At 32.7% G+C, this 26,473-nt stretch overlaps 1 protein-coding gene across 1 annotated transcript in view; it reads left to right on the top strand.

Annotated features, from left to right (window-relative positions):
• FBXO11 (F-box protein 11) overlaps positions 1 to 26,473 on the top strand; it is a 77,689-nt gene that overhangs the window by 49,875 nt on the left and 1,341 nt on the right. The window contains exons 2-22 of the mRNA XM_032497476.1: positions 6,378 to 6,505; positions 6,665 to 6,749; positions 7,174 to 7,318; positions 8,597 to 8,726; positions 9,402 to 9,485; positions 9,565 to 9,697; positions 10,843 to 10,949; positions 11,035 to 11,146; positions 11,229 to 11,335; positions 11,424 to 11,561; positions 17,833 to 18,050; positions 18,987 to 19,072; positions 19,944 to 20,038; positions 20,659 to 20,781; positions 20,867 to 20,952; positions 21,686 to 21,762; positions 21,853 to 21,996; positions 24,359 to 24,469; positions 25,199 to 25,306; positions 25,605 to 25,713; positions 26,311 to 26,409. Of these exons, the coding sequence (XP_032353367.1) occupies positions 6,378 to 6,505; positions 6,665 to 6,749; positions 7,174 to 7,318; positions 8,597 to 8,726; positions 9,402 to 9,485; positions 9,565 to 9,697; positions 10,843 to 10,949; positions 11,035 to 11,146; positions 11,229 to 11,335; positions 11,424 to 11,561; positions 17,833 to 18,050; positions 18,987 to 19,072; positions 19,944 to 20,038; positions 20,659 to 20,781; positions 20,867 to 20,952; positions 21,686 to 21,762; positions 21,853 to 21,996; positions 24,359 to 24,469; positions 25,199 to 25,306; positions 25,605 to 25,713; positions 26,311 to 26,409 (2,425 nt within the window). The remainder of the gene's footprint in view (positions 1 to 6,377; positions 6,506 to 6,664; positions 6,750 to 7,173; positions 7,319 to 8,596; positions 8,727 to 9,401; positions 9,486 to 9,564; positions 9,698 to 10,842; positions 10,950 to 11,034; positions 11,147 to 11,228; positions 11,336 to 11,423; positions 11,562 to 17,832; positions 18,051 to 18,986; positions 19,073 to 19,943; positions 20,039 to 20,658; positions 20,782 to 20,866; positions 20,953 to 21,685; positions 21,763 to 21,852; positions 21,997 to 24,358; positions 24,470 to 25,198; positions 25,307 to 25,604; positions 25,714 to 26,310; positions 26,410 to 26,473) is intronic.

Raw genomic sequence — 26,473 nt, 5'->3', positions numbered from 1 at the left:
TGTATTAAAGTTAATTTTGCTGATACTTTTTAATATAGCTGCTAGAAAATTTGCGGTTACATATATGGATGACAGTCTGTTTCTATTGAACATTTCTAGTCAATAACATTTTTTTCTAACTGAAAATTAATTTTCTATAAGTTATTGTTGAAATTGAACATTTTTGGTATTGAGTTATTTTATTATTATTCTTAGATTACAGCTTGACATCTGAATATTGGTACTCTAATATTAGATGTAAAAGTTATAAAGTTAAGTTTTTAACAAAATATTATTTTGAGACTTTGTTGTTAGAACAATACCATAACTAGTCCTTCCTGATTTCTTGGTTCTTGGATTGGAGGCAGTTTGGCAGCTACCATGGATCATTCACTTTATTCATTGTTTCATTTATTTAACAAACTTTTTTGTTTGCTTCATATGTGCCAAATATGTCTTGTGGACTAGATCATAATGTCAGGAGGAAACAAAAAATAATGAATGTGCATGTAAGTGAGTTCACAGAGTTGGAGGTAGGAAGAAGTGAAGCAGTTCCTGTTTGGATTTTTTTTTTTTTTTTTTTTTTTTTTTCTGTATAGTGGTATGTAAGGTCATCTTAGCCCACCACTAGTGGTGGTTCCTGGGAAAAATTCCTTGACCTGAGTAAAATTAAAGAGTTCTCCATAGATGAATATCAGCATTTATTTAGTAGTTGTTGGGCACTGAGCTGAACATGGAGGGAAAATATAACAAAGGAGCCTTGCTTTCAGAGCTTATAATTTTGTTAGGAAAATATGGCATACAACAAAAAGTAAATACAAATAAGACAGCTATGATATGGTAAAGAATATAGTACTATAGGGGTACACTATATGAAATATAGAATATATGGTTTATATTACAGTACATATGGTAGACTATATGGTATATATTACAATACTATAGCGGTACCTCTTCAAAAGATGAAGAGAATACTAGTGACTAGAGATTTTTCTTGTTTCTTGGTTGGTTGGTTGAAGCTTTCTCCTTTTGCTTCTTATTTACAATAATGGCCAAGTGATCTTTTTAGAATGACCTCTTTGTAAAATACTTTCTTGCACCATACGTGATTCTCAGAACAGTCAGTGGTAATTTATGAGAGCTGTATAGAAAGTTAGCACAGCACAAGTAAGAGTTCAGTACAGTTATTTTAGAACTGAGTTTTGCTTTAAAACAGGACAGTGTTTATGAATGGAAAGTTGGGGTTATTATGGTATTACATAATTGAAATCATGTAGCTTCATATATATATTTGGTGTGAACTTCAGGTTGCAGCTGAATTAACCAGCACCTATTGTTTCCTGTTACTACCTCTGAATTCCTTACTTTTCATTCCTTAATATTTGCTGTGTTGATGGTGGTGAGAAGGAAGATGGATTCCAGGGTGGTGTCTGGGTGGGTATCTATAATAATAAGGTCTATAGATATTAAAGAGGAGTGGGGTGGGAGAGGGGTTGTATAGGTTGGAAAGTTTGAGAATGTCCTTTTGAGTATAGTAGAAACTGACTACTAACTACGTGATAAACCAAGCTGATAAGAGATATTACCCCACACAACAAACATATAGAAATGTAACACAAACCAAGAGCAAAACTGTAAATGCCTAGCTAAACTCGAAGGAAGGAAAAAAAGAGAAGGAAATTCACAGGTGCCAGGTATGAGAGAAATCAAATCAAAACCTTATGTGGGAACTGATGTTGCTGGGTGAAATAGCATAGGGGTTTTTTTGGTCCTGGATGTATGTCCTAAGAGATCTGTGGTGGAATTTTAGTGTGCATATGAGGAATGGAGATGTTGCCTCAGCCTTTTCAAAATACAGCTAGCACTGAGACCCATGCACGCAGCCTAGAACCTGAAACACCTTCCCTAATCGTACATAGATTTCTTAAAGTGCCCAATGATGGAACAGTTTAAACAGGAATATAAAATGTGTGTGAAATGATCAAAGGGATAAAAAAAAAAAAGAAAATGAAGGATGGTGAAGTAACAGGCCAATATGAAAAAGAAACAATAAGACTCAAAAAAGAAAACTAAATCACCTTTCAGAACTTAAAAATATAGTCATGGAAATTGGCTTTAGGTAGGTTAAATAGCACATTAGACATACTCTTGCTTTGCCTGAAAAGGAAAGAAAATATAGCAAGTGGTTAAGAAGAACTGAATCTAAAATATAGATAGTGACCCAAAAGCAAAAAGTTGAACAATGCTAGGCTGATAAAAGACAAAACGAAAAGCTCTTAGGGAAAATATCAGGCAAAAATAGATTTTAAGGGCAAAAACATTATTAAGGATAAAGAGAGCCATTGCATGATGATGGAAAAGGAATAATTCATTAGTAAGAAATAATAATCTTGAGCCTTTGTGTCCAAATAACATCTCAAAGTATTTAAAGCAAAAATTTACATACTTAAAATGGACTACCTACAGACAGTGGGAAATTTTAGCACATTTCCTTCAAAAGCCGGTAAGTCATACCACTGGCTACTACTACCCCCAGCAAAACGTAAAGGCATAGAATATTTGAACAACACAATTAAAACAATTGGTGTTTTAGATGTTTAAACTTTACTCTCAAAAAATAGAATGTAGATGTTCCTTTCAAGCATACATGAAACATTTATAGAAATTAATCACATATTAAACTATGATGGATGGCTCCACAAATACCCAGGCTGTATTTTCTGATTACAGTGTTGTACATAGAAAACCTACTGGATTTTCCAAGTTTCATTTGAAAGTGATGTTAATGGAATAATATTTAAATGAAATAATAATAGGTAAAACATTTATTGAACACAGTGTGAGCCAAGCTTATTGCTGATCGTTGTGAATGTTTTTTTGTTTCTTTCAACAGCCTAGTGAATTATAAGATAACATTACCATCTTTAATAGATGAGAAAATTTAATCTTAAAAATGTTAATGTGCCTACAATCTGCAGTTGGAAAAAAACCATGTTTTTAGTGTTATACCTCTCCACCTTTTAAACAATCTCCCACCTTTTAAAAACACCTTTATTATCACAAAATTTAGCCAGATAAACTCACATAAAACAAATATTTAGTTTATTGAATTATTATTAAAGTTGGTATTGTAATACCAAATAGGTCAAGAAGCAGAACTTTGCCAGCCACTACAGAAGCCTTTTATGGCCCCATTCTGATCATAGCCCTCTTCCTTCCCCAGAAAATGATAATCGTTTTCTGGCTTTTTTCTTTAAAAATTTAATACTGTAGTGTACATTCTTAAACAGTATGCTTTAGTTTTGCTAATTTTCCCCCCCACTTTTCCCTGTGCAATTTATCTGTTGAAGAAACTTGTATAGTTTGATCTTTTAGAGTTTCTGATAGTTTTAATCAAATTGAGATTTGATGATTTTGGCAAACTTTTGTAGGTAGGGTTGTGTTCTTTAATCAGGAGGTATGTAATATCTGGTGGTCTTTCTTTTTGTGGTATTAGAACTATTAATACTCAATGGTCAAATTCATTAACTCTTCAGAGATTGCAAATTTTTATTATTTCTAATATTATTATTTTTTCATTTATTGCTGGAATGTTTCTGTAAAGAAGCTTCCCCTCATATAATACTTGGTTACCTGGTGGTTCAGTTTATATAAGAGAGGAAGAGTAAATGTTTTATTTCCTGTTACATACCAGTTTTCAAAATGATTGGTTAATTTTCACTAGCATCTTTCACTAGTAACCTTTCCCCTCCCTTTTTTAAAGTATCATTATAAACTCACAAATTGAAATATATTTCTCTCAGTTCATTTTAGTTATTCTTACTGATACTCAAATTGTCCCATCTTTGGCCAGTGGGAGCTTCTTCACATTGGCTTCCTTCATCATGGAGTTTATATTTTAGTAAATAATATGCATATAGAAGCATATATATATATATATCTCCTTAAAACACACACATGTACCAAACATGTTCTGTATATTTTGGGTTTTGTACTTACTGTATATTGGAGATAGTTCCTTATCTGTTCTATATAGAACTGCTTTATATTTTGGAATGCCCACATCAATAGTATAGCTATACCATAGTTCATTTAACAAATCCTTCTTGATGAACATTTTGATTGTTACCCAGCTGTATTATAAACTGTACTGGAATGAATATCTTGGACTTAGTGTTTTGCCAGTGTTTGTGAATAGCTGCAGAATCAGTTCCCAGCAATGGAATCGCTATGTAATGATAGCTATTGCCAGATTGCTCTCCGTAGAGCAATTAAGAACTGTTTTTTTTCCCCCTCATGTTATCCTTTGATATATGATACTAGTATGTGATAAAACTTTTTGATGTTGGATAATCTGCTACATTAAAAAACTCATTGTAGTTTTTATTAGCATTTCATTTGTAGTTCCTAAATTCTGTTTGTATCCTTGGCCCAATTTTCTATTGAATTATTAGTCTTTTCCATACTAATTTGTCGCACTCGGATAAGGAAGATAAGGAAGCTTGAACAGTCCAAACTTAGGAAAGTTTAGAAGTACTGTACAAAGAATGGTTTTCCCCCCCTAAACCCTTCAAGAATAAGTTCCTAGCCTTTGTCCTGTCACCTCCTAATACCTTTGTGTGTATTTCCTGCAAACTAAGATGTTCTCCTAAGTAACCACACTACACCTATTAAAATCAAAAAGTTAACGTTGAAACATAAATGTCTTCTAATCTTTAAACGACTCCCACCCATTTAAGTTTCACTACTTGTTGTAGTAGCAACATTGTAGCAAAAGGATCCAGTTCAGAATCACACGTTGCGTTTAGTTGCCCTATCTTTTCAGTATCCTTCAATCCCAGTGTCCTGCAGTCTGGAACAGTTCCTCAGGCTTTCCTTGACTTTCATGACTTTGACAATTTGAAGATTATTCAGAACAAATGATAATAAATTCAGATTTGTTCTGATGTTTCCTCATATAGTTTTAAGTTATGTATCTTTGTCAGGAATATCATAGAAGTGAGGCTGTGATCCTATATGCTATCAGGTGGCATACAGTTTCAGTTTGTCCTATTTATGATGATGTTCACTTTGATACTTGATAAGACAGTGTCTGATTGGCATCTCAGTTATGGAGTTACTGTTTTCCCCTGTCTACTTAATAAGTATTTGAGGGGGAGGGTATTTTAAACATCCCATTTATTATCATACTTTCAATTTATTCATTCATTTATATATAGTAGTATGAATTTATGGGTTGTTGTCTATTCAGTGGGTTATAATCCCTGTACTGTGGTTATGGATTTTAATGCTTCAACATAATTTTGCTAGTGGGTGACCATTCAGGCTGACTTTGATGTTCTTTTGACATGTCCTCATCATTTTTTAAGCACTTCCTTGTTTCTGCCGCAAGATATTCCAGACTCATCTTGTATTTCCTCCAATCTGGAATCAGCCATTTCTCCAAGGAGCCCTTATTCCTTTTATAGAAAATTATTCAGAAGCCAAGATCCGAATGCTAGTCATGCTCATTGCTATTGGAGTGGCATTGCTTCCAGGCTCTTGTCAGTGAACAGAGCTGGGGAGTATATGCATGTACATCCACACGTTTCCAAACATTTACATCTGTATTTATTTCTCTATCTGTCTGTCTATTAAAAACAATGAGTTCACGTTGATCCTTCCAATTCCAGTCTAACACCATGTTCTAGCTTTCTCTTTATATTTTAACTCTCTTCTCTGACAGAAACCTGGCTTCCATTATCTTATTTAATTATTTGATCAATTCCTCTTTTGTTTGTTACCATGCTTCCAGTTCCACCATCCTGTCTCCTTTACAATGCCCTTCTCTCCCTTCTCTGGCTCTGACTTTCCATTCCAAGCCACCCTTCCCCCAAGTGGGCTTCCTTCTTACCCTCCTTGAGCTCCAGTACCCTGTGCCAGACCACCCTCTGCATGGATGCCCTTTTTATCCTACTTAGTATCTGATACCCTGTACTGAACTGTCCCTCTCCATTGACACCCTTCTCACCTCACCTGGTTTCTAACCATGTGCTACTCACTTGTACTCACTCATCAAGTGAACATCCTCCTCACTTTTAAAAAAATACCTTCCAAGTTTTGTGTCATACTTTAAAAGAGCTTCTCCACTTTAACATTATAAAAAATAGCTTTCTTTTTCTTCTACTGATTTTATGTATTTATTTTGTATTTAAATATATGGTCTATTTTGGAATTCATTTTGAAGTAAGTGAAGTAGAAATCCAGTACTTCTTTCAAATGATTATCCAGTTGGATAGAATTTTACATAAAAACTATTATCTCTACCCAACCCCAGATTTTTTTATAAAGTTTTTTAAAAGTTTACTGCATCCATAGAGCCTTTTCTTAAAAATGGGTGTCGTTTTTGTTTATAACAGATGATGATGTACCTGCAGATATGGTTGCAGAAGAATCAGGTCCTGGTGCACAAAATAGTCCATACCAACTTCGCAGAAAAACTCTTCTGCCGAAAAGAACAGCGTGTCCTACAAAGAGCAGCATGGAGGTAAGTTAAATACACATAAGTTAAATATAAGTAAGTTTATTTTTGATGTGTAATGAAGGAATTGTTAGGAAACAAAAAGGGAACTGTCATCATTTTTTAAAAGTAATGATTATGATAAAAATATTTATTACTTAACTAGTTATCATTTTATTTTTGAAGGGTGCTTCAACTTCAACTACAGAAAACTTTTTTGGTCATCGTGCAAAACGTGCAAGAGTCTCTGGAAAATCACAAGATCTATCAGGTATTTCTATGGGAAAGCTAAGGAATGGGCAAATAATTTTTTTTTAATTTTGTTTGAAACTGAAAAATTAAATGTAGTTTTATTTGTACATTTGAGATTAAGAAAGTAATTATTACAGAATAAACATGAGAACCCTGACCTCCTCCCTCTTTGACTTTAATTGTTTTATAAAAATCTTTTTTGTATACTTATATAATCAGTTTCTGAAATGGTACATACTTGCTAAAATAAAGAATGCTGTTAAGTCAAGATAAAAGAAGATAAATGTGTGTTATCTATGAAAGCAAAATACTTATAAAATGATTGTCATCAAAAAATAAAAGCTACTCATTAGATAAAGTGAAACTTGTACTGTTTAAATAATGAGAAAGCCTTTACTAGCCTGAAAAAATAGGTTGTTTATATTCTGTTAATTTCTTTATAGCAGCACCTGCTGAACAGTATCTTCAGGAGAAACTGCCAGATGAAGTGGTTCTAAAAATCTTCTCCTACTTGCTGGAACAGGATCTTTGTAGAGCAGCTTGTGTATGTAAACGCTTCAGTGAGCTTGCTAATGATCCAATTTTATGGTAAGTGAAGCTTTATTTCTTATATTGAGATATATTACTTGCTGCCCAAAATGCTAAAGATGGTAGGAAAGTTGGAGTGTGAGTTGGTGGTTACAATTAAATAGTCAGAACAAAATTAGAATGTTTAAATTCCAAGTTACCTGTTTATCACAAGTGTGGGTTGTTGGTCTAAGCAATATTTATAAAACAAGGACGTACTTTTTCTGCTATGTGTCAGTTAAAAGCAACTGAGCGGTTACAAGAAATGTTTTTCATTAGATTGCTTTTTAGAAACAGAACTAAGTCTAATTTAAAATAGCTAACTAATTAAATCTGATAGTTTAGTAAGAATGTATATTTTGTATATCGCTTTCAGAAAACAGTTTTGACAGTTGTATTCATGAGCCTTAAAATATGCATGCCCTTTGACCCAGCAGTTCCACTGCTGAAAAACTGTTTACCCTATGTACAAATTTTTCATACTAGCATTGTTAATAGTGGGGGGAAATTAGAAATAATCTAAATTCTAGCAATAAGGGAATGAACTAAAAGTAAACAATGTAATGTTTACCTAGAAAGTTGTGATATAGTCATTAACAGTGACTTCTACAGTGTTTTTAATAACAAGGAAAAACGCTATGTTATAAAAAGTTAAAAAGAGCAGAAAACAAAATTTTATATGTTATATAACCACAACTGTATCAATGAAACTGTAGATAAAAAGAGTGGAAAGGAAATACAATAAACTGTTAATAGTGAATATATATTGAAAGTATAGGTTAAATCTCTTTATACTTTTCTGTATTTTACAGCAGCTATATGTATCACTTCTATGATGCTAAAAATAAGGTACACTTAAAGAAAATTATATTTGTGCTAGAAAGGTAAAGAATGAAGAGCAGAAGAAACATTTTGCTTTGTATAGGAAGTGATAATAGTTACTATCACTTCATTTCTAAGATTTGATGGTTCTTACTAGGATGTAAATGAAACATCATCATTATTTTGCATCAGTACTGAAAATAATCCTTTTAAATTATAAATATATGAGGTTTTTACAGTAAGGATGGCTTTTTTCCCACTCCTGACTAGACAGTCAGATTTTATAGAATTCATACTTCTTCTTATTTAGGGTGGAGTATATTTTATATGTAGTCACATTGTTTTAGCCAAAAATTATATTTTTACGCATAAAATTCTGCTTTTTTATATTTTTATAAGTTTTTGAGGCTTCAAATAATTCTTATAGTGGTTTAAAGGACATTTCATGAAGAAATCTTTAATTCCTTTTCCTTTCAGGAAACGATTATACATGGAAGTATTTGAATATACCCGCCCTATGATGCATCCTGAACCTGGCAAATTCTACCAGATTAATCCAGAAGAATATGAACATCCAAATCCCTGGAAAGAGAGTTTCCAGCAGTTGGTATGAAGTATAAATGGAAAATATTGATTTATATTACTTATATTTAAAATAAAAGTTAATTTTTAAAAATCTTATCTAAACTCAAGAATAGGTTTCAAACCAATGGACATTTATCAAAAGATTAAACAATTCTTTTCACTACTGACATACTGATTAATAGTTTAAACAGTGGCAGTAAGTATCAGTAGCCTATGAGTAGTTATTTAAAGTTTCACATTTAGCTTCAGTTTCATATGTTCCTTTACAAGTGGTTCCCAACTTGGGGGTGATTTTGCTCCACGGGGTATGTTTGGCAATGTCTGGAGGCATTTTTCATTATCACAGCTAGAGAAGGAACTGCTACTGGTACTTAATGGGTAGAGACCAGGGATTCTGCTAAACACCGTACAATGCACAGAGTAGCCCTGACAACAAATAATTATCTGTCCCCAAATCTCAGTAGTACTCAGATTAAGAAACCTTGTTCTTCCACTTAACTGGATATTACTGAGTCATAAGCTGTTCTAGATTTACATTACAGAGTGCAACAGAAAATTAGTTAGACTAACTGATACTTGTTTTTGATATTAATTAATAAAAATATTCATACAGTACTAGTTTAATTTAGACTATAGTGTTTATATTAGTGGTCAGTATTTGTTGTTGGTTTTTTGTTTTTTGTTTTTGATATTTTAGTATAAAGGTGCACATGTAAAGCCAGGATTTGCTGAACATTTCTACAGTAACCCTGCAAGATATAAAGGAAGAGAAAATATGCTGGTATGTTTGATTTGTATTTTTTTAAGATTTAAAATGATGATCTTTCAGTTCTGTACTGACTTCTTGTTGTTTATTTTAGTATTATGATACAATTGAAGATGCCCTTGGTGGGGTACAAGAAGCTCATTTTGATGGACTTATCTTTGTTCATTCTGGAATATATACTGATGAATGGATATATATTGAATCTCCAATCACCATGATTGGTGCAGGTATTTTGAAATGTATTGTCATTAGAATTTTAACATTTTACTTACATGATGGATTTTTTAAACGCTATTGACTTAAAATCCAGAGGAACCTTGTAACACCTTAATTATAGGGGAAAAAATAGTAAATAAATATGTATATTTTGTATGATGGAAATGAAAACTTTGGAGTTCAGAAATTATAAATGTACCTATTTCTTTTTCTGGATGTGTGTATTTCTTGATGTCAGTACTTTGTTCAGCTGCTTAATCTGTTCATTAAGGAGAACATACTTGTTTGGTTTATCTTTTATTTGAAAATACAGATGCTAATATTTTTATTGGTTTTTATTGAAACAGATGTACCTTTTAAATACTTCTTTGTACTGTTTCAAAGCTATTTTTATGGTCAAGTTTCTGAGAATAAATGTAATGAAATATCTGTTGAGTACTAATCAGTTATTTTAAGATTTATGCTATCCCTGATTTTTTAAGGATACAGTAGTACACAGACCATTTTAAGATAGCTAATAGTTGTTACTTGTTAATGAAATGCGCATTTACTGCCCTTTCTGCTTCCCTCTCCCATTTCCACCTTAAAGAATAAAGTGGAGGAGAGTATAGAAAAATTTTGCCTAATGATTTTCATTACTTTCCAAATCAAGACCAGTACTGGAAATAAATTTAAATAAAGAAGTTTATCTCTTTCTCTCCCTACTCATCTCTTCCTTCTTTCTTCTCCCTGACCTTCATTTTCTGGTGCTACTGGTGGTGATTTGGTTTCCATAAGAAACCCGTTTCTTACTATGCCATTGCATTTGATACTAAATACTATTTGTAGTTCAGTCTTATTATGAGTATTTTTATATGTGGATTTGAGTATAATAGTACTCAAATAATACCATGTTAAACTTGACTGCCTATAGTAAAGGCCAATGAAAAACATAGTTATCTATCTGATAAAATGAGTATTAGTATTGTCTACTAAGTGCTAATGTTCTTTAAAATTTCCCTCTCCAAAAAAATACTCAGCTTAAAAACAATAAAAAGGGTTCTACTGAGTTATTAGTTTTATGCCAGAGTATTTTTACTGATTCAAAAAGTGATTTTTTTGTTTCCATTTTATCTGTCTGATAAAGGTAATATACTTTAAAATATTTTCTTCACAGCACCTGGAAAAGTAGCAGACAAAGTTATAATTGAAAACACTAGAGATTCAACCTTTGTTTTTATGGAAGGTTCCGAGGATGCTTATGTTGGATATATGACGATAAGGGTAGGAAATTTTAAATTTTTATGTATGTATGTTGAAATTAAGAAGGAAGTGGTTGTTTATTTTAAACAAAATTTCCACTTTTTAGTTTAACCCTGATGACAAGTCTGCTCAACACCACAATGCACACCACTGCTTAGAGATTACAGTAAATTGTAGCCCTATTATTGATCACTGTATCATCCGAAGTACATGTACAGGTCAGTGTTTCCTTTATGTTTTATTATAAAATGTGTGACTGTGTTGCCCAATAGGTTTTTAAATAAATTATTTTTCTTACAGTTGGCTCTGCAGTATGTGTTAGTGGTCAAGGAGCATGTCCCACTATCAAGCACTGTAACATCAGTGACTGTGAAAATGTTGGACTTTATATAACAGATCATGCACAGGTATTTTTTAATTTTGTGGGGTTTTTTTCTTTTCTTTTCTTTTTTTTTTTTAGCTCTACTAATGTTTACTTCTGGTTAATTATTGTAGGGAATATATGAAGATAATGAAATTTCCAATAATGCTTTAGCTGGGATTTGGGTTAAAAATCATGGAAATCCAATTATTAGACGGAATCATATTCATCATGGACGTGACGTTGGTGTGTTCACATTTGATCATGGCATGGTAAGAACATTTATTCTTAAAGAAAAACTGACCTCAAATTAGTTAAATTTCAAATAGGTTTCAGCATTTTTTATCACCAGACTATCTGAATTGAAGAGTGTAAGTTTAAAAGAAGATTTCAGCATATTTTAAAATCAATATGCAATGTTAATTCTATAAATTCATGAACCTAACATTTAAAATATACATGTAGAAAAGATAGAGTCCTTAGGGAATTGATGTGATCTTTGAGGGGAGTAAGGTCTAATCCAGTAGTTCTCAAATGTAAGTGTTCATAGAAATCACCCCGAACAATAATTAGAATTTTTAAGGATGGGGCCTAGGACATGCATTTTTGATAAGCACCATAAATGAGTTTAATGCAGGTTTTTTTGGAGACTACACTCTGAGAAATATTTTCATCATTATTTGACTTCCATTTTATTCCTTTTGAAATTTTTTTTAACAGGCAGAACTTGAATAAGAAATACAGTGATGATAATATGTCAGTTTTAAAACTGTTTTGCAGCAATTAATTAAGCATCTTTATGGATGATATGTTTCAGATACTACTGTATCATTTTATACAATTTCTAGAGACATGACTTTTTGAGCTCTTAGACCACTATTTCAAAATAATGTTCTTGGGTGCCTTGAATATTCTTTTCATTTAATATCTAATTTTCATTGAAGTAATTTTTAAGTCCTAGTACAGTATTGGCAACAGTTTTTTTTTTTTTTTTAAATGGCAGATGAGGTGTTGTCATGGTGACAAATAAGGGTATGGTGAAGTTTTGTTGCTATTATGTGGTATTAATCAAGCGACTTACAAATGCAATTAGTGAAGGAAATTTTTTACTTTCTTTGTGCCTAAAACCCTAATGCCAAACTCTTTTTTAAAACTGAACCTAGACCATGAGGAGTACCCTTTTATGAACTTCTGATTATACCTAAATAGTTTCAGAGCATCTAGTTTGTTATATTCCTGGGGTAGCTGTAACCTGAGAAAAGCACTTCACTTATAACTTAGGCTTTAGTTTGGGCTTGTAGATAAGAAAGCACAGTGGAGATGACCAGTTGCTTTTCTCCAGCTAGAATAAAGAAATTGGTATTTCTTTGCAAATTGTGGCTTTTTTCCCAAGGAGTGGGAAGAGGGTGGTGGGGTATGGGAATTGGGGAGTCCAGGAAAACGTATGGAGGTTGTAAAAACCTTGAGAATCTGCTCTTCCTTAGAGGCCTGTACTGGCTATAAATCTTAAATGGAACTCTAAATGGTACTTTTATAAAGGAAGTATACTATGCTAGTATTTCTTTTTCTGTGCTGCCTTTAGACTTTGCCCCACAGTTTCATACAATTCAGGTATCATATTTATGCCTGCCTCTAGTCTCATTCATAAATGAGGTACCAAAATTATTTTAACCTGAGTAAGTTTTCTCATTTTTAAAAGGCCTAATGCTGATGGTCACTTGCTAAAATTCATCATTATAATTTACTCATCATACAGCCCTGATAGTTTATTTTTTATAGATTTGGGTTTATAAATTTTATAACTTTTTAAAAACAAATCTTAGGCAATCCTATGGCTAGATATTCTATTAAGGATTAAAGAGATTTGTAAGGTGTTATAAATATATAAGGGAAGAATGAAAATAAAGCATACCTTGGGCCTGTCATCTGTTTTAATATTACGATACAATCCTTTAAAATCCTTTGGTTGAATATTCTTCCATTCCAAGTATTCTTTGTGTTGCCAGCCCATGATTGGTAGGATGATATCACTAAGGTTAACCTTTTAAAAATTTTGACTTTGTTTTTAATAAAACTTCAGAGAACATCAGAATAAACACTTAAACTAGTTTCTGTACTCTTCTGTCTTTAAATATATTCTCATTTATTGTTGGTTCTCTGAAATTGTCTTACCTTTACCTTATTGTGACGTAGTTAGAATTTAAACTAATTCCTATATTTGTAAGCATGAAATCATAAAAAATTTCTTTTTTTTAAAGAAATTAATGTTTTTGTAAAAATACTATATGCCCAGTACAAAAGAACACCTCTTGAGGATTTCAAAGGGTATGATTCTAGAGTTTGTCATTGTTAACTGCACGTTTAAACTTTAGAATACAGAACTAATTCCCCCAGTGAAAAATGAGGAAATAAACATACTTTATATTTCAACCCATCTCTGCTCGATTATTTGTATTCTTATTTTTCTTTTGTAAAGGTTTGTAACATTTACATTCCTACAGTTATTGATCTGTATTTATATGTATTTACCTTCAGTCTTTTTATCACAGTTTCTCCATTTCTGAATTTTTTTTATTTTGATTCATTCTTGGCATGGCTTGAGTTTTGTCATCTAGCCATTTTGTATTAGTTTGTTTTTAAAAGAAAGGTATACAGGTATTGTAGCTTGAATTTTTGCCACTCAAGAATGCCTACCCATTTACCTTTTAACTTGGCTGAGTATATAATATTTGTAGAATTGAATTGTGTCTCAGAAGTCTGGGATCATTCTGGTTTTTTGGTTTTTTGTTGTTTTTTTAATTATTTATTCTAAGTTTATGAATTTAACTTGTGATAGATTGCAAATGACAGCTTCTCTATGTTGAAATATGACTGTCTTCTTTCATTTCACTTTACTTTGGATAGTCTCCCTTAAATAGGAATTAAAAGTTCTGGATGCTAGAAATTGCACATTAGTGTGTTTTCTTCTTCAGATTTACTTCTCGTGCCTGAGTTATTTCTACAAAAATACTACTGTGGGAGTTTTTCCTTCCTCTCCTGTGTTCCATTCATGACAATAGATCTCATCACTTTAGGAGAAGATAATTGGCTAGGCTTATTAGAGCAGTTACTTGGGGAAACGTACCTTGCTGAAGATGTAAGTTACCATTTGGTAGTTCTCAGCACCTTATTCTTTCTTATCCAGATATCACAGTATTTGGCAAGTGTTTGGTAGGTTATAGTTCGGAGTTGTAGAAGTTTATTTCATTGAAGGTATTTTTTTCTCTCTACTTTTCATTTTTTTAAAAATTACTTGGAGAGTTTTAAGAGAAACTCTTGAATCCCTTTTACTCTGTTGAATGTAATAAAGACTATTTCACTTCAAAAAAATTTTAAATGAAAAAACAACTTCACTTTTTATTTTATTTTTATTTTTAACTTGATAAAATGGTAATTTTCAAGGATTTTTAGTAATGTTTATGGCACAGATTTAGAAATACTTATGCTGAGAAGTTAACAAGCTCTTATTTTAAAACATAGAAGAAGCTCTTAGCAATGTGGTATCTTCTGGTAGGGAAATAAATCATTTTGTAATATGGGATAATCCAGTAAAATGTTTGTGCCTTTGGAATCATATGTATGTTGGAGCTTTCATGGTTTGCATCTTAAATTGAGGCAAAGTAGGATTCTGTATTAGACCGTTTTTCATTAAAGGCATTTCTTAACAAAACAGATGCATTTCATTAAAATGTATTTTAAAGCAAAATTACAGTAACTGAATCCTTTAATACATAATAATAGATAGGTTTTCTTGTGATATTATAAAACTAAGTCAATCAGTGGTTGCCCTTTCTGAATGTAATCACAGTTGTAGCAATGTAAGAGGCTTCTGGTTTTACGAGCATGAAGAAAAAAATTTTCAAAAAAATGTTGCTACCTTCTTTTCTTGAAAGTTGCCTTAAAACAAAAGATACAGATTACAACTCCCATCTTTGATGGAACTAGGGGACCATCTTTAATCTAAATTATAGTATGGTAAATGACCATGTGTCAGTGACCATGGCAACTAGTCCAGATTAAGGCAGGTTATAAAACCTGTTTATATTCAGGATGATAAATTGGTAAACTTGATGTGAATTTAAATATATTAAGAAGTGATTTAAACAAATGGTGGCAAGTTTAGGATAGAATTATCACTAGAGATCTAAGCAAAGGAGAAAAACAAGATAATTAGTATAACTTCAGGGAAAATTAAAACTTGTACAGCAAAGAATGTGTAGTTATATTATACTTCATGGCTGAGTCTAAATAGCACACTAACCAAAACTGTGATGTAACTACATTGGAAGGATACGATGTGTTTATGTATGATGGAGGATCAAAAGGTAGGAGAGCTAAAGCTCATGTTCCATAATAGGAAGTTAGGAGATTATACCTAAAACTGAAAACTCGGAATAAAGCTGTACATGTTTTTACTTAAAAATATGGAGGTAAGTCAAAAGAATTAGCTAAATAATTGAAAATGGGGGCCTCTGGATAAGGAAGAATGAAAAGAAAGGGGCTGTTTGCCTTCATAAACTTATGGATCTAGTTAACTCTCTTAACTATACAAAATCAAAACCTAAAGAAGAACAGAGAAAAAGCATCCCTACATTTGAAAAATGTTTAGTCAATATACTGTAGCAAAGTATACTTGCAATACTGTAGGTTTAACTAGTACAGCCAGGACATCACAGTGGCGTGTTTTTGGAATCTTCATGGAAGCCCAATAAATAGCACACCTTTTCCTGTCGTATTCTGAACAAATTAAGAAATAAAATCTATGCCATGAAATAACATGAAGAGGCTGAAGTATCAGCTTCAATACTCTTAAAGATTAGGTTGGAAGATACAGCTTAGGATGAGAACCAAATGGATCTGTTCAACTGGACAGTGCAAATTAGATAGGCTTATCCACTTAGTCAAGGCAGTGTTCGTGGAGTAGTAACAGAAGACATGCTCCACAAGGGCAGCTCATTTCCACGAGGAGAAGGGTGAAGCTGAATTGAGCATACTCAATTTTCCCAAGTTTACCATTCAGATGTGTCATTCAACTCCTGGCAGAGAGAAACTAATTGAGATCCCTGCTCAGTAATGGAAACATCAGAAATGTTGAACTGTTCCAATCTGATGTTAAGTTCTTTTAGTCTAGCCTCTTGTAAAATTTTTGTTTCTTTGATGCTCAGTTTTGCCATAAAAGTCTGTATGTACATCTGGTGTACATCCATTTTTATTTAGTATAAAATCAAAGAAGAAAAGACTTTTTAATATTTTAAGATACTGTTTTTGATGCAACCCCTCAATTTCTTTTTTAAAGAATTAGATTGTAATCTGTATGTTAACAGGTAAATTGTAGGTGATTTGCACTTTATTTGTGGGAAATGAAACCTGAAAACTACTTTTAAGTGTTGTTCTCAGATCCATTTTCTTTAAAGAGTTAAATATGTAGTGTATTAGAATACTCAGAATTACATCATTTATCAAATCCTGCTTGATTGCTTGCCATGTATAAAGTCTCCTACAGATGCTCCAGAAGTTAGTATAGTCCTATCTCTGCAGGAGCTTATGATCAGGTAAAAATGGGTATGACAAATACAGTACGAGTCAGTAGATGAAGTAGCATAAGAAAATATTTAGTGCTAAAAGGAATTTAAAGAGAGGAGAACACATTCAGTTTTTGAAGGGAGATGGACAAGGAGGGTGAAATAGCTTTTAGAAATGCCATCTTATAAATATCTCATTTTTCAAAATACTCAGTCTGATTGAGTCTTAGGACTTAGGATTTCAGTATTACAGTAATTTTTATTCTCATAGAAAATAAGTAAAATATAGGCATTATAGAAATTTAAGAAATTTAGAGAAGTATAAAGGATATAGTAAGCATCCATAATACCACACTACTCAGTTAATCACACCCTCATATTCTTATTTGATCCTTCAAGTTGTTTTTTTCCCCAGGTAAAATTAAGATCATACTGAACGTATACTATCTTGAAGTACATACTGTTCTTTTCATTTGACATGATAGCATGTGTAACATGAACATAAGTCTTCAACAACACTTTATTTAGTTAATTCCCTATTTGGGGTTAAGATGAATTATTTTGAATTATTTTAAATGTCTTTTTCTGTATATGTCCTTAAGTCAACTTTTTAGAAGTTGATTTCTTGGAACATTTTTAAGGCTATGAGGGTTTCTTTTCTTTGGTACTTAAATAAATCTTTTGCTCAAAGATACACACAGACACACACACTTACTGGATAATGGTATTTGTTTGCATTTATTGAATAAATCTTGCCCTAGTTTTCATTCCTGGCTTTAAATATACTCACACTATTTAGAGGATTTGTAGTCCTATTTCACTAAAACATTTAATCGTTTGAAATTTAGTGTATGTCTATTTTTCATTCTTAACTCTTGAACCTTTCTGATACTTAATTTTGAGATAGACATTAAAAAGACTGTAACGTCATTTCTTTTTGCAAAATGGCCTTACCTACAGGTTTAATTTTTGTATTTCCCAGGGTTACTTTGAAAGTTGCAACATACACAGAAACAGGATAGCAGGCTTTGAAGTAAAAGCCTATGCTAACCCCACAGTGGTTCGATGTGAAATTCATCATGGACAGACTGGAGGAATATATGTTCATGAAAAAGGAAGAGGACAATTCATAGAGAATAAAATCTATGCAAACAACTTTGCAGGTGTATGGATTACCTCAAATAGTGACCCAACAATAAGGTATTTGTATATAAATTATGGATGGAAATTAATTTTTCTGTTTTTTGTTATAAGAAAAGTTAAGATACTTAGCTTTAACTCAGTATTTTTCCTAGACAACAGAGTACTATAAAATAGATTTTCCTAGCAAAGTCTATGCATCTGAATGAGCCTGGCTATTGCATTTACTTTGGGGTGTTCTATTTGTTTATTAGTGATCTAAGCCATGCAAGATATTTTTTATGAAAAATTGCAAATACTCTGATTTTTCATTTTAAATTCATCAAACTGCATTATAGATGAGTAAGTAGGGCTGCAGTCTTCTCTTGAAATCTGAATGACCTTGTCTTTTCATTTTTTTCCTGAGAGTCAGCAGGTAGAGTAACTCAGGAGACTAATTATCTCAAAGATTATTGGACAGAGAGAACAAGAATAAAAGTCAAAACTTTAAGCTGTCACTTTTCTTTAACAGTTCCTACCATTCCCTTTAGCCACAGTAAGGAAACAAACAGACCCAGTCTCAAAGGCATTGGCTGAGACTGTCCATCAGAGCTATTACAGTTTAATCAAAGACCCTGAATTATTTTTGTCAAATTTTTTTCACTGGCCTTATGAAAGTAGATTATGTGATTTCCATCTTATTAGTATGCAACAAATGTTTATAATTCAGCTTAAAAAAAGTTATTTTAAATGTGTTAGCTCTTTTGAGGGAAATTTTTAAGAATGCTATTTTGTTTCAAATACTATGTGGCTTTTCCAAAGCTTTAGGTTTTAGGAAGAACTGGAAGGAAAATAATCTAGTCTGAGTCCCTCATTTCATAGATTAGGAAACTGAGGTCCATTGAAGTCAAATAATTTGCTAATGTCACATAAACATGAGTGGTCTTACAATTAATTATATAAAACAAGCAAGCTTTTCTGAATATATGATTTTTTGTTTTCTTTACATAATTATAGGGGGAATTCTATATTTAATGGAAATCAAGGAGGAGTTTACATCTTTGGTGATGGACGAGGCCTTATTGAAGGAAATGACATTTATGGTAAGCATGTGGTTTTGTTCTATCAAATTTTAGAGCTTGATCTGTCTTCCTGACATTAGCAAATGGATTTTGAAATTATCCGAGTAGGAGGAATTGATCTAGTTTCTTTAAATTCTCAATAAAGATTATTCTGTGATACTTATTCACATAACAAACGTTTACTGAGTACCTACTATGTACTAGGCACCATGCTACATACCAGAGATGAAAATAAAACCAAGACCTTAGTCTCAGGAAATATCAACAGTTCCCTTAGATTCACTCCATTGTTTAACAATTAATAAATTATTTCTGTGGTAGTTTAATATACTTTAGTACTAACTAGAAAGGGAAAATAATTATTCCTCATTAAAACTTTTGAGGTATTAATTCAGCAAACAATTATCAGGTGTCTATGTGCTAGACTGATATGTTCCCACACTTCCTCTTTTGCTAACACTTACCTGGATAATATTTAAAGCTTAGTGCCAGGCACGGTTCTGAGCACCTTACCTGAGTTAAGTCATATAATGTTTGTAGCAACCCTGTGAAGTAGACACTATTAAATATCCCCACTTACTGATCAGGAAACAAAGGTACAAAGAGGTTAAGTAACTTACTTAAAGTCACACAGAAAGTAAGTAGAATTCCTGGGATTCAGAACTTGACAGCCCGGCTCCAGAGTCTCTGCTCATAACCGCTGTGCCTGTACTGCCTACAATCCTTCTGCGTCTTTTTACACTCCTGGTCCCCTTAGTTTTGTCTTGTAATGCTCATGAACCATAAGTATCTTTCTGAATATGATGTACTTCACAGAATTGTACTCTTACTATGGTATGGTACTCTTACTTAGGCTCTGTATGTTGATGTTATAACTTTTATTTTTAAATAGGCAATGCATTAGCAGGAATTCAGATTAGGACAAACAGTTGTCCAATTGTTCGACATAACAAAATTCATGATGGCCAGCATGGTGGGATTTATGTGGTAAGTTAATGAATACAGTTCTAGAATCTCATGCATCAAAATCAGGAGAGAAAACTGGGAGAGGGCAGAATTATGTCTGCCTTTAGGTAGACCATATTCGTTAGCATCTTACAAAATTTAAAAACCTATGTATTAGTCCTGTGTCTTCTGTCACCATGGTATCTGAAACTGTTATACAAGTAAGAAAATGTAGGAAATTTCAGAAAGGTCCTTGTGCAGTGAATGCCAAATGTGACTCTAATTTTTAGTCATAGTTCTAGAAATGTTCATGTCTTAAATCTTCTAAAAATAAAAATTTTAGTAACTTGAACCTCATTTTGAAGTGATTTCACCAGTGATAAGTTGAAATAACTATTAACTTACTAAATGAGATCTTTCAGTTATATGTCTTAGAATGAAGTAAGGTTTTTTGTTAAAGAAAATTGAATGTTAACTACTCTTAACTATAACAGATTTAAAAGTACAAAACCACATAAAGAATGTTATCATTACCTCCTTATCCAGATAAAAAAATGAAAATTGAGGGTTTTTTGTTATAACTGTCTTAAAAGGGGGAAACACACTATAAACTACTTGGCCTATACCAGATACATATTGTAATCAGTGTAACTTTTATTTAGCATGAGAAAGGACAAGGCGTAATAGAAGAGAATGAAGTTTATAGTAATACTCTGGCTGGGGTCTGGGTGACAACTGGCAGCACTCCAGTTCTGAGAAGAAACAGGATACACAGTGGCAAGCAGGTAAGATTATGTTGGACTCATACTTGTATGGGAAATACATTGTTTTACAGTTTTTTTAATTTGAAAAATTTTTTTTTAATTTTAGGTTGGTGTTTATTTTTATGACAATGGACATGGAGTGCTAGAGGACAATGATATCTATAATCATATGTATTCAGGGGTTCAGATAAGGTAAATGTTTTCACGTTTGGCTTTCTTTGAGGGGTTGTGAGTATGTGGGGTAAATGGAAGAAATTTCCTGGTTATTTAATGCTCAATCTTTATTCTTCCTTTTGTATATATATTCACACTCTGTCACATTCTTGGCTTAAATTATCAGAATATAACTTTTCTTAGACTGAGGACAGCAGCCAGTGGCACATATGCCGTAAGAGCTCATTTCCATTTTTCTGTCATCCACTATGACAGGCATAACAGCTGTCAGTGTATGCCATCATACTTGGACAGTGGAAGGCTGTATAAAAATATTTGTGAGCTATACCTGGCTTATTAAATGGGAGCTGTTTTTATGCTTCTTTATGCTATTTCTGCAAAATTAAGTTTTTACACCCTTTTTTCCTGTATTTTAACAGTTTTTGGAACTATAGTAGCTCCTGATTCAACCTTTTATTTTAAATGAGGGGAGTATATAATATAATGAGTTATTTTACCTAACCCCCTCAATTTACTTTACATATTAGTAGACTCTGTAGTAATATAATCTATAGCTAAGTATGTTCTGGGGGAAATAGAACTAAGCAAAATTAAACAAATTTCTTTATTGACAGACTTCTCAGAGCATCTCCGAAGGGCTCTTATATAGTTAATTCTTACTGTGATTAATGTGGGTTTTTCCACTATTACCTAACATGGGATATGGGTGTAGAAGCAACTGAAGTGGCATTATTTTCTATTTTACCCATAGGACTGGAAGCAACCCCAAAATTAGACGCAATAAAATCTGGGGAGGACAGAATGGTGGAATTCTAGTTTATAATTCTGGTATGTTTAATCTTTCATTTTTTTCTTAGTGCTAGTAGTATTTAGAAATATACTTTCTAAATAACATAACCTAAATTTTTGCATTTACAGGTCTAGGCTGTATAGAAGACAATGAAATATTTGACAATGCAATGGCTGGAGTCTGGATTAAGACAGATAGTAATCCTACACTAAGAAGAAATAAAATCCATGATGGACGAGATGGTGGCATCTGTATATTTAATGGGGGTCGAGGTATTGTTAATTTTGCATTAGTAAAAAAACTCAGTTTTCCATTATCCTTCCATATCTTTAATGATCAGTGACATTGCCAATTAATGTAAGTTATAAATGAGAGAATCTCAGTCTTTTTCGTTATCAAATCTTGAGATGGTTTAGGAGATTAGTGCCTAGAATTCAAGGAGACAGATGTTTACGGAATTTTACTTTCCTTTTGTAGCCACCTTGAGTGTGCCACTTGTTAGTAAGGCTTTTTTTAAGGTAGCAGAATTTGTTTGCACTCTCTCTTAGACCTTTTATTAATTCAGAAAACTGACATGATTATAATAAACTTCAAAGTCAAGTTATAAAACTAGGTGTGAAAAATTAATTGGTCTGTAAATATATAAAAAAGGCCAGAGTAAACAGGCATTGCTTTGTACCTGTTTACAACTGTGTTTTTTGGAGAGTGGAGAATGGAATTAATGAAGCCAGAATGTGCTGTTTGGTATCCATAAAGGTCAGATAACTTTGCATTGAGGCAAAAGTTCATAGTCCCTGCTCGTTGCAAATGCGTATTATTCATCGAGAGACTGGGAGAGAATGTCAAATGCATATTATCACCATTCCTGAAATATCAGTAATCCAACATTGTACATATCTTATATAGATTAGCTAGTTGTCACTCTAACATACCAAGATTTAATCAACAAAACTGTTGCCACCAGGCAGTAATGACTCCATTAATGACAGACTCTCAAGGAGTTTCTAATCTAAAATTGAGTGACATGTCTCTGATAGGATTCTTTATAAGATATAATGAAGAAATACAATACAGAATGGCTTTATTTATAAGATGTTGGGAAAGGTTCATGGAGTAAAATCACTCGAACTGTCTTGAAAAATGAGTATTTACTGGTAAATTGGAGTAGCAGGGGTCATAGGCCATTCCAGATGTAGAAAGTATAGTTATTTCACTCTTTCATTTGTAATTGAACACTTCTGACCAACCACTATGATACAGATGGTAAAGATAAGCTGGTGAATAAAATATAAACATCCAGAAAGTTTACAGTCTAATGGAGTAGCACATTGTAAGCAAAAGGTCTCAAGGAAACGGAAACTGGAAGTGATTTAGTATAAAGGAAGAGGACAGAAAGTTGAGGCCAGAAAGGGGACAAGACCCAAATCATAAGAGGCTGTTTGTATATGCAGTATAATGAAAAGGCTTCGTATGTATGCAGTACAGTTTAGATAGATGTTAGCAATAGAACTTGAGGTTATAATGGACATATGCAAGATTAGAGACAGGGAAAAGGAATTTAGAGGTCAGTTCTGTGAAATACTACAGATGGGTCAAATGTCTACAGAAATAAAAATATGTTTCATGTCTTCAGGGAGCAGAGAAACACTAGTACACAACTAATTGTAATTCACTGTACATAAGTAGGTTTTATAGGAGTAATATTAGCGAATACTTATTTAGCACTGTGTACTTTTATATGTATTAACTCATCTAATCTTCATAATAACCCTGTGTGGTAGGTGCTATAATGCCCATTTTACAGATAAAGAAACTGAGACAGAAGGTAAGTAATTTGCCCAGTTTCTAAGTGGTGGAGTCAGTATTTGAAGGCCTTAAGTTTGATTCCTTAACCCACTCTTAAGAGAAAATTAATAATTTGATGGAGGGAAACTGGAAACCTCCCAGAGGCAGTGACATTAAGAAGAAAGTGTGCAGGACTTATGCAAAGAAGAAATAATATAAACCAAAGGCATCAGGGACAAAAATGTGTAGCATATTCAGAGCATAGATAATGTAGTGAGACAAAGTAGTAGAGTGGGGGAGTATTTTGAAAGGCTGTAAATAGCAATTTTAAACTTTATTCTGAAAGTACTTTCCACACATCCAGATAAGGGATATTATAGAGTTGTAGGAAACTGGGGAAAATAACAGCAGCAGAATAGGGACTGGAGTTAAGGAAATTGATCAATAAATGCTGGCAACAGCCAGAAATAATCAGGGCTTGAACTTAAAACATGGAGAGCTTTAACGGCCCTAAAAATATTTCCAAGGAATTAATTCACCAGTGTTCAGTGAGAATCAACTTTGGGCCAGGGGATGCAATGGTGAGTAAACTAGACATGGTCCGTGCAACCATGGAACTTCTACTTTATTGGTTAGAATGGTTACCTGCCATTTTTAGCAACTTCTGGTTAAATCCTACTTTAAGTATCTGTGAATTACTAATAAACTTTCTTTTCAGTTGAGAAATTAATCCTGTGAATTTTACAATGCAGTTAATAAGAAACTAAAAGAAAATCTAAATACCACCAAAAAGACTTTAAAAATGTTCTGTGCGTTAGCCTTAATCTGGGGAAATATTTTATTTTATAGGTCTCCTTGAAGAAAATGATATTTTCAGGAATGCTCAAGCAGGTGTTCTCATCAGCACTAATAGTCATCCAGTTTTGAGGAAAAACAGAATATTCGATGGATTTGCTGCAGGTGTGTATTTTCTTTTGTTACCTGTAGCCTGTTTTCTGTACATTAAGTTGTTTGATTCTTGGTGTTAGTTCTTTTGCTTATAATGGCTAAAGGTGTACAAAATGTGCTGCAAAAGTGGTTGAATGCCTGTTAACAGTCACTTAAGAGAACACCTCATCCAAGTTCTGGATTCTTCCACTCTAAGCTAAACTTACCTTGTTCTTGCAGATCAGTACTAATTCTGATCATTAGCTGGATAGAATAAATACAGGCTAGTACTGCCACTAGGAATAAATTCAGATAAACATAAGACCTCTGGTCTCAGAGAATTTTTTTTTTCAAGATCTTGGTAAGTGAAATCCCAGTATTGTGCATATTTCAACTTTTTGCCAGTGAAGACGACGACTACTTTTAATTATTCCAGATAACCATCTAGCTCCTTTCTAAACATTTTTCTGAGCCCTGTCTTCTATTTGGTTTGCAAAGAAATCTAAAAATAATGTCAGTACTAAATTAAAAGTAAATTGTGAACTGTATCATTCCTTCCTTTAGCAAGAATAATGGGATTATCAATGGTGGAAGTTAATGTTACTGTAAATGATTCAAATAAACATTTGCATTTTATTCTTTAAATGTTAGTTAATATACTTCTTATATAAAAGAACTAGTTTACTACATTTGTTGTATTTCAGGTCTCTTTTAAGAAACTGTATAAAGTGATGCATTTGCTGTTTGTAAATTTTGCTTCAGGTATTGAAATTACAAATCATGCAACTGCAACACTAGAAGGCAATCAAATTTTTAACAACCGGTTTGGAGGCTTATTTTTAGCATCTGGTGTTAATGTGACAATGAAAGGTACGTTGGAGTCTGTTCTGCCTATAAACACACTATGCCATGAAAAGATGATAATCAGAAGCCATTGTTACTAACTTAATTCTGTCACTCAGTAATAGCCAACAACTCGAGAACTGTTTTGAAAGAGTTTCCACTTTTTCTGAATAGTTGGGAGTATCTTGCACAAGGAAAAAACCTATCTTTGTTCTAAGCTTCATTGGTTAGCCTTTTTAAAGGCTCTTAAAAAGTAACTCCTCTGTTAGAATAATCACTCTGGTATTTTGTCTTTACACTTAGAATTTTACTTTTCTTGTTACAGATAACAAAATAATGAACAATCAAGACGCCATAGAAAAGGCTGTTAGTAGAGGCCAGTGTTTATATAAAATATCAAGTTACACCAGCTATCCCATGCATGATTTCTACAGGTATTATTTCTAAATTATTTGAGTCTTGAAAAGGGGGAGATGGTGATTTCTAAACTGACAAGACCTCACATTTTTAGATTCCTTTAAATGAATGAGCTAAGATAGTAAATTGGGTATTTGCTAGTGGAAAGTGAAAATAAATGAAAATTTTATTAATTGCCCACTTTGAGTACTGTGATCAGTCTACTTTTGAGGATGCTGTTTTGGACCATAAAATACAAGACAATGTAATACTGAAGTAGCTACTTACATTGCTGAAAATGTGGAACATTTATATTGTTCTAAGAGCTTCAAAGTAAAGCTATTATTAAAGTGTTCATTTATCCCAGTCACCGTGAGTGGGTTTTGACTCCCCTCTCCCCCATATTGATTCAGTGAAGACTCGACAGGTGCTTGTTTTCCTTGGAAGACAAAAAATAGAAAATTTGCATATTCCATTAAAGCACCTTTTCAGAATTAATCTGGAGTAGAACCACAAAAATTTGGGTTTTGGTCCTTTTCTTGTAAGCCAAAGGTCATAGGGTAATATATAAACAAATTGTAGTATTTAATAAGTAGCATGTTTGAGGAAAGTAATGTAAGCTTTTGCTTTTTTAGATGTCACACTTGTAACACCACAGATCGAAATGCCATATGTGTGAACTGCATTAAGAAGTGCCATCAGGGACATGATGTAGAATTTATTAGACATGATAGGTATGTATGTAGCACACGTGCTTGCTGTATTGCCCAATTATTTTCTTCCCCTCACTTTCCTAAT

This window comes from Camelus ferus, chromosome 15, assembly GCF_009834535.1.
Source record: "Camelus ferus isolate YT-003-E chromosome 15, BCGSAC_Cfer_1.0, whole genome shotgun sequence".
Classification (NCBI taxonomy): Eukaryota; Metazoa; Chordata; class Mammalia; order Artiodactyla; family Camelidae; genus Camelus; species Camelus ferus.
This window is presented reverse-complemented; position numbering and strand designations above follow the sequence as displayed.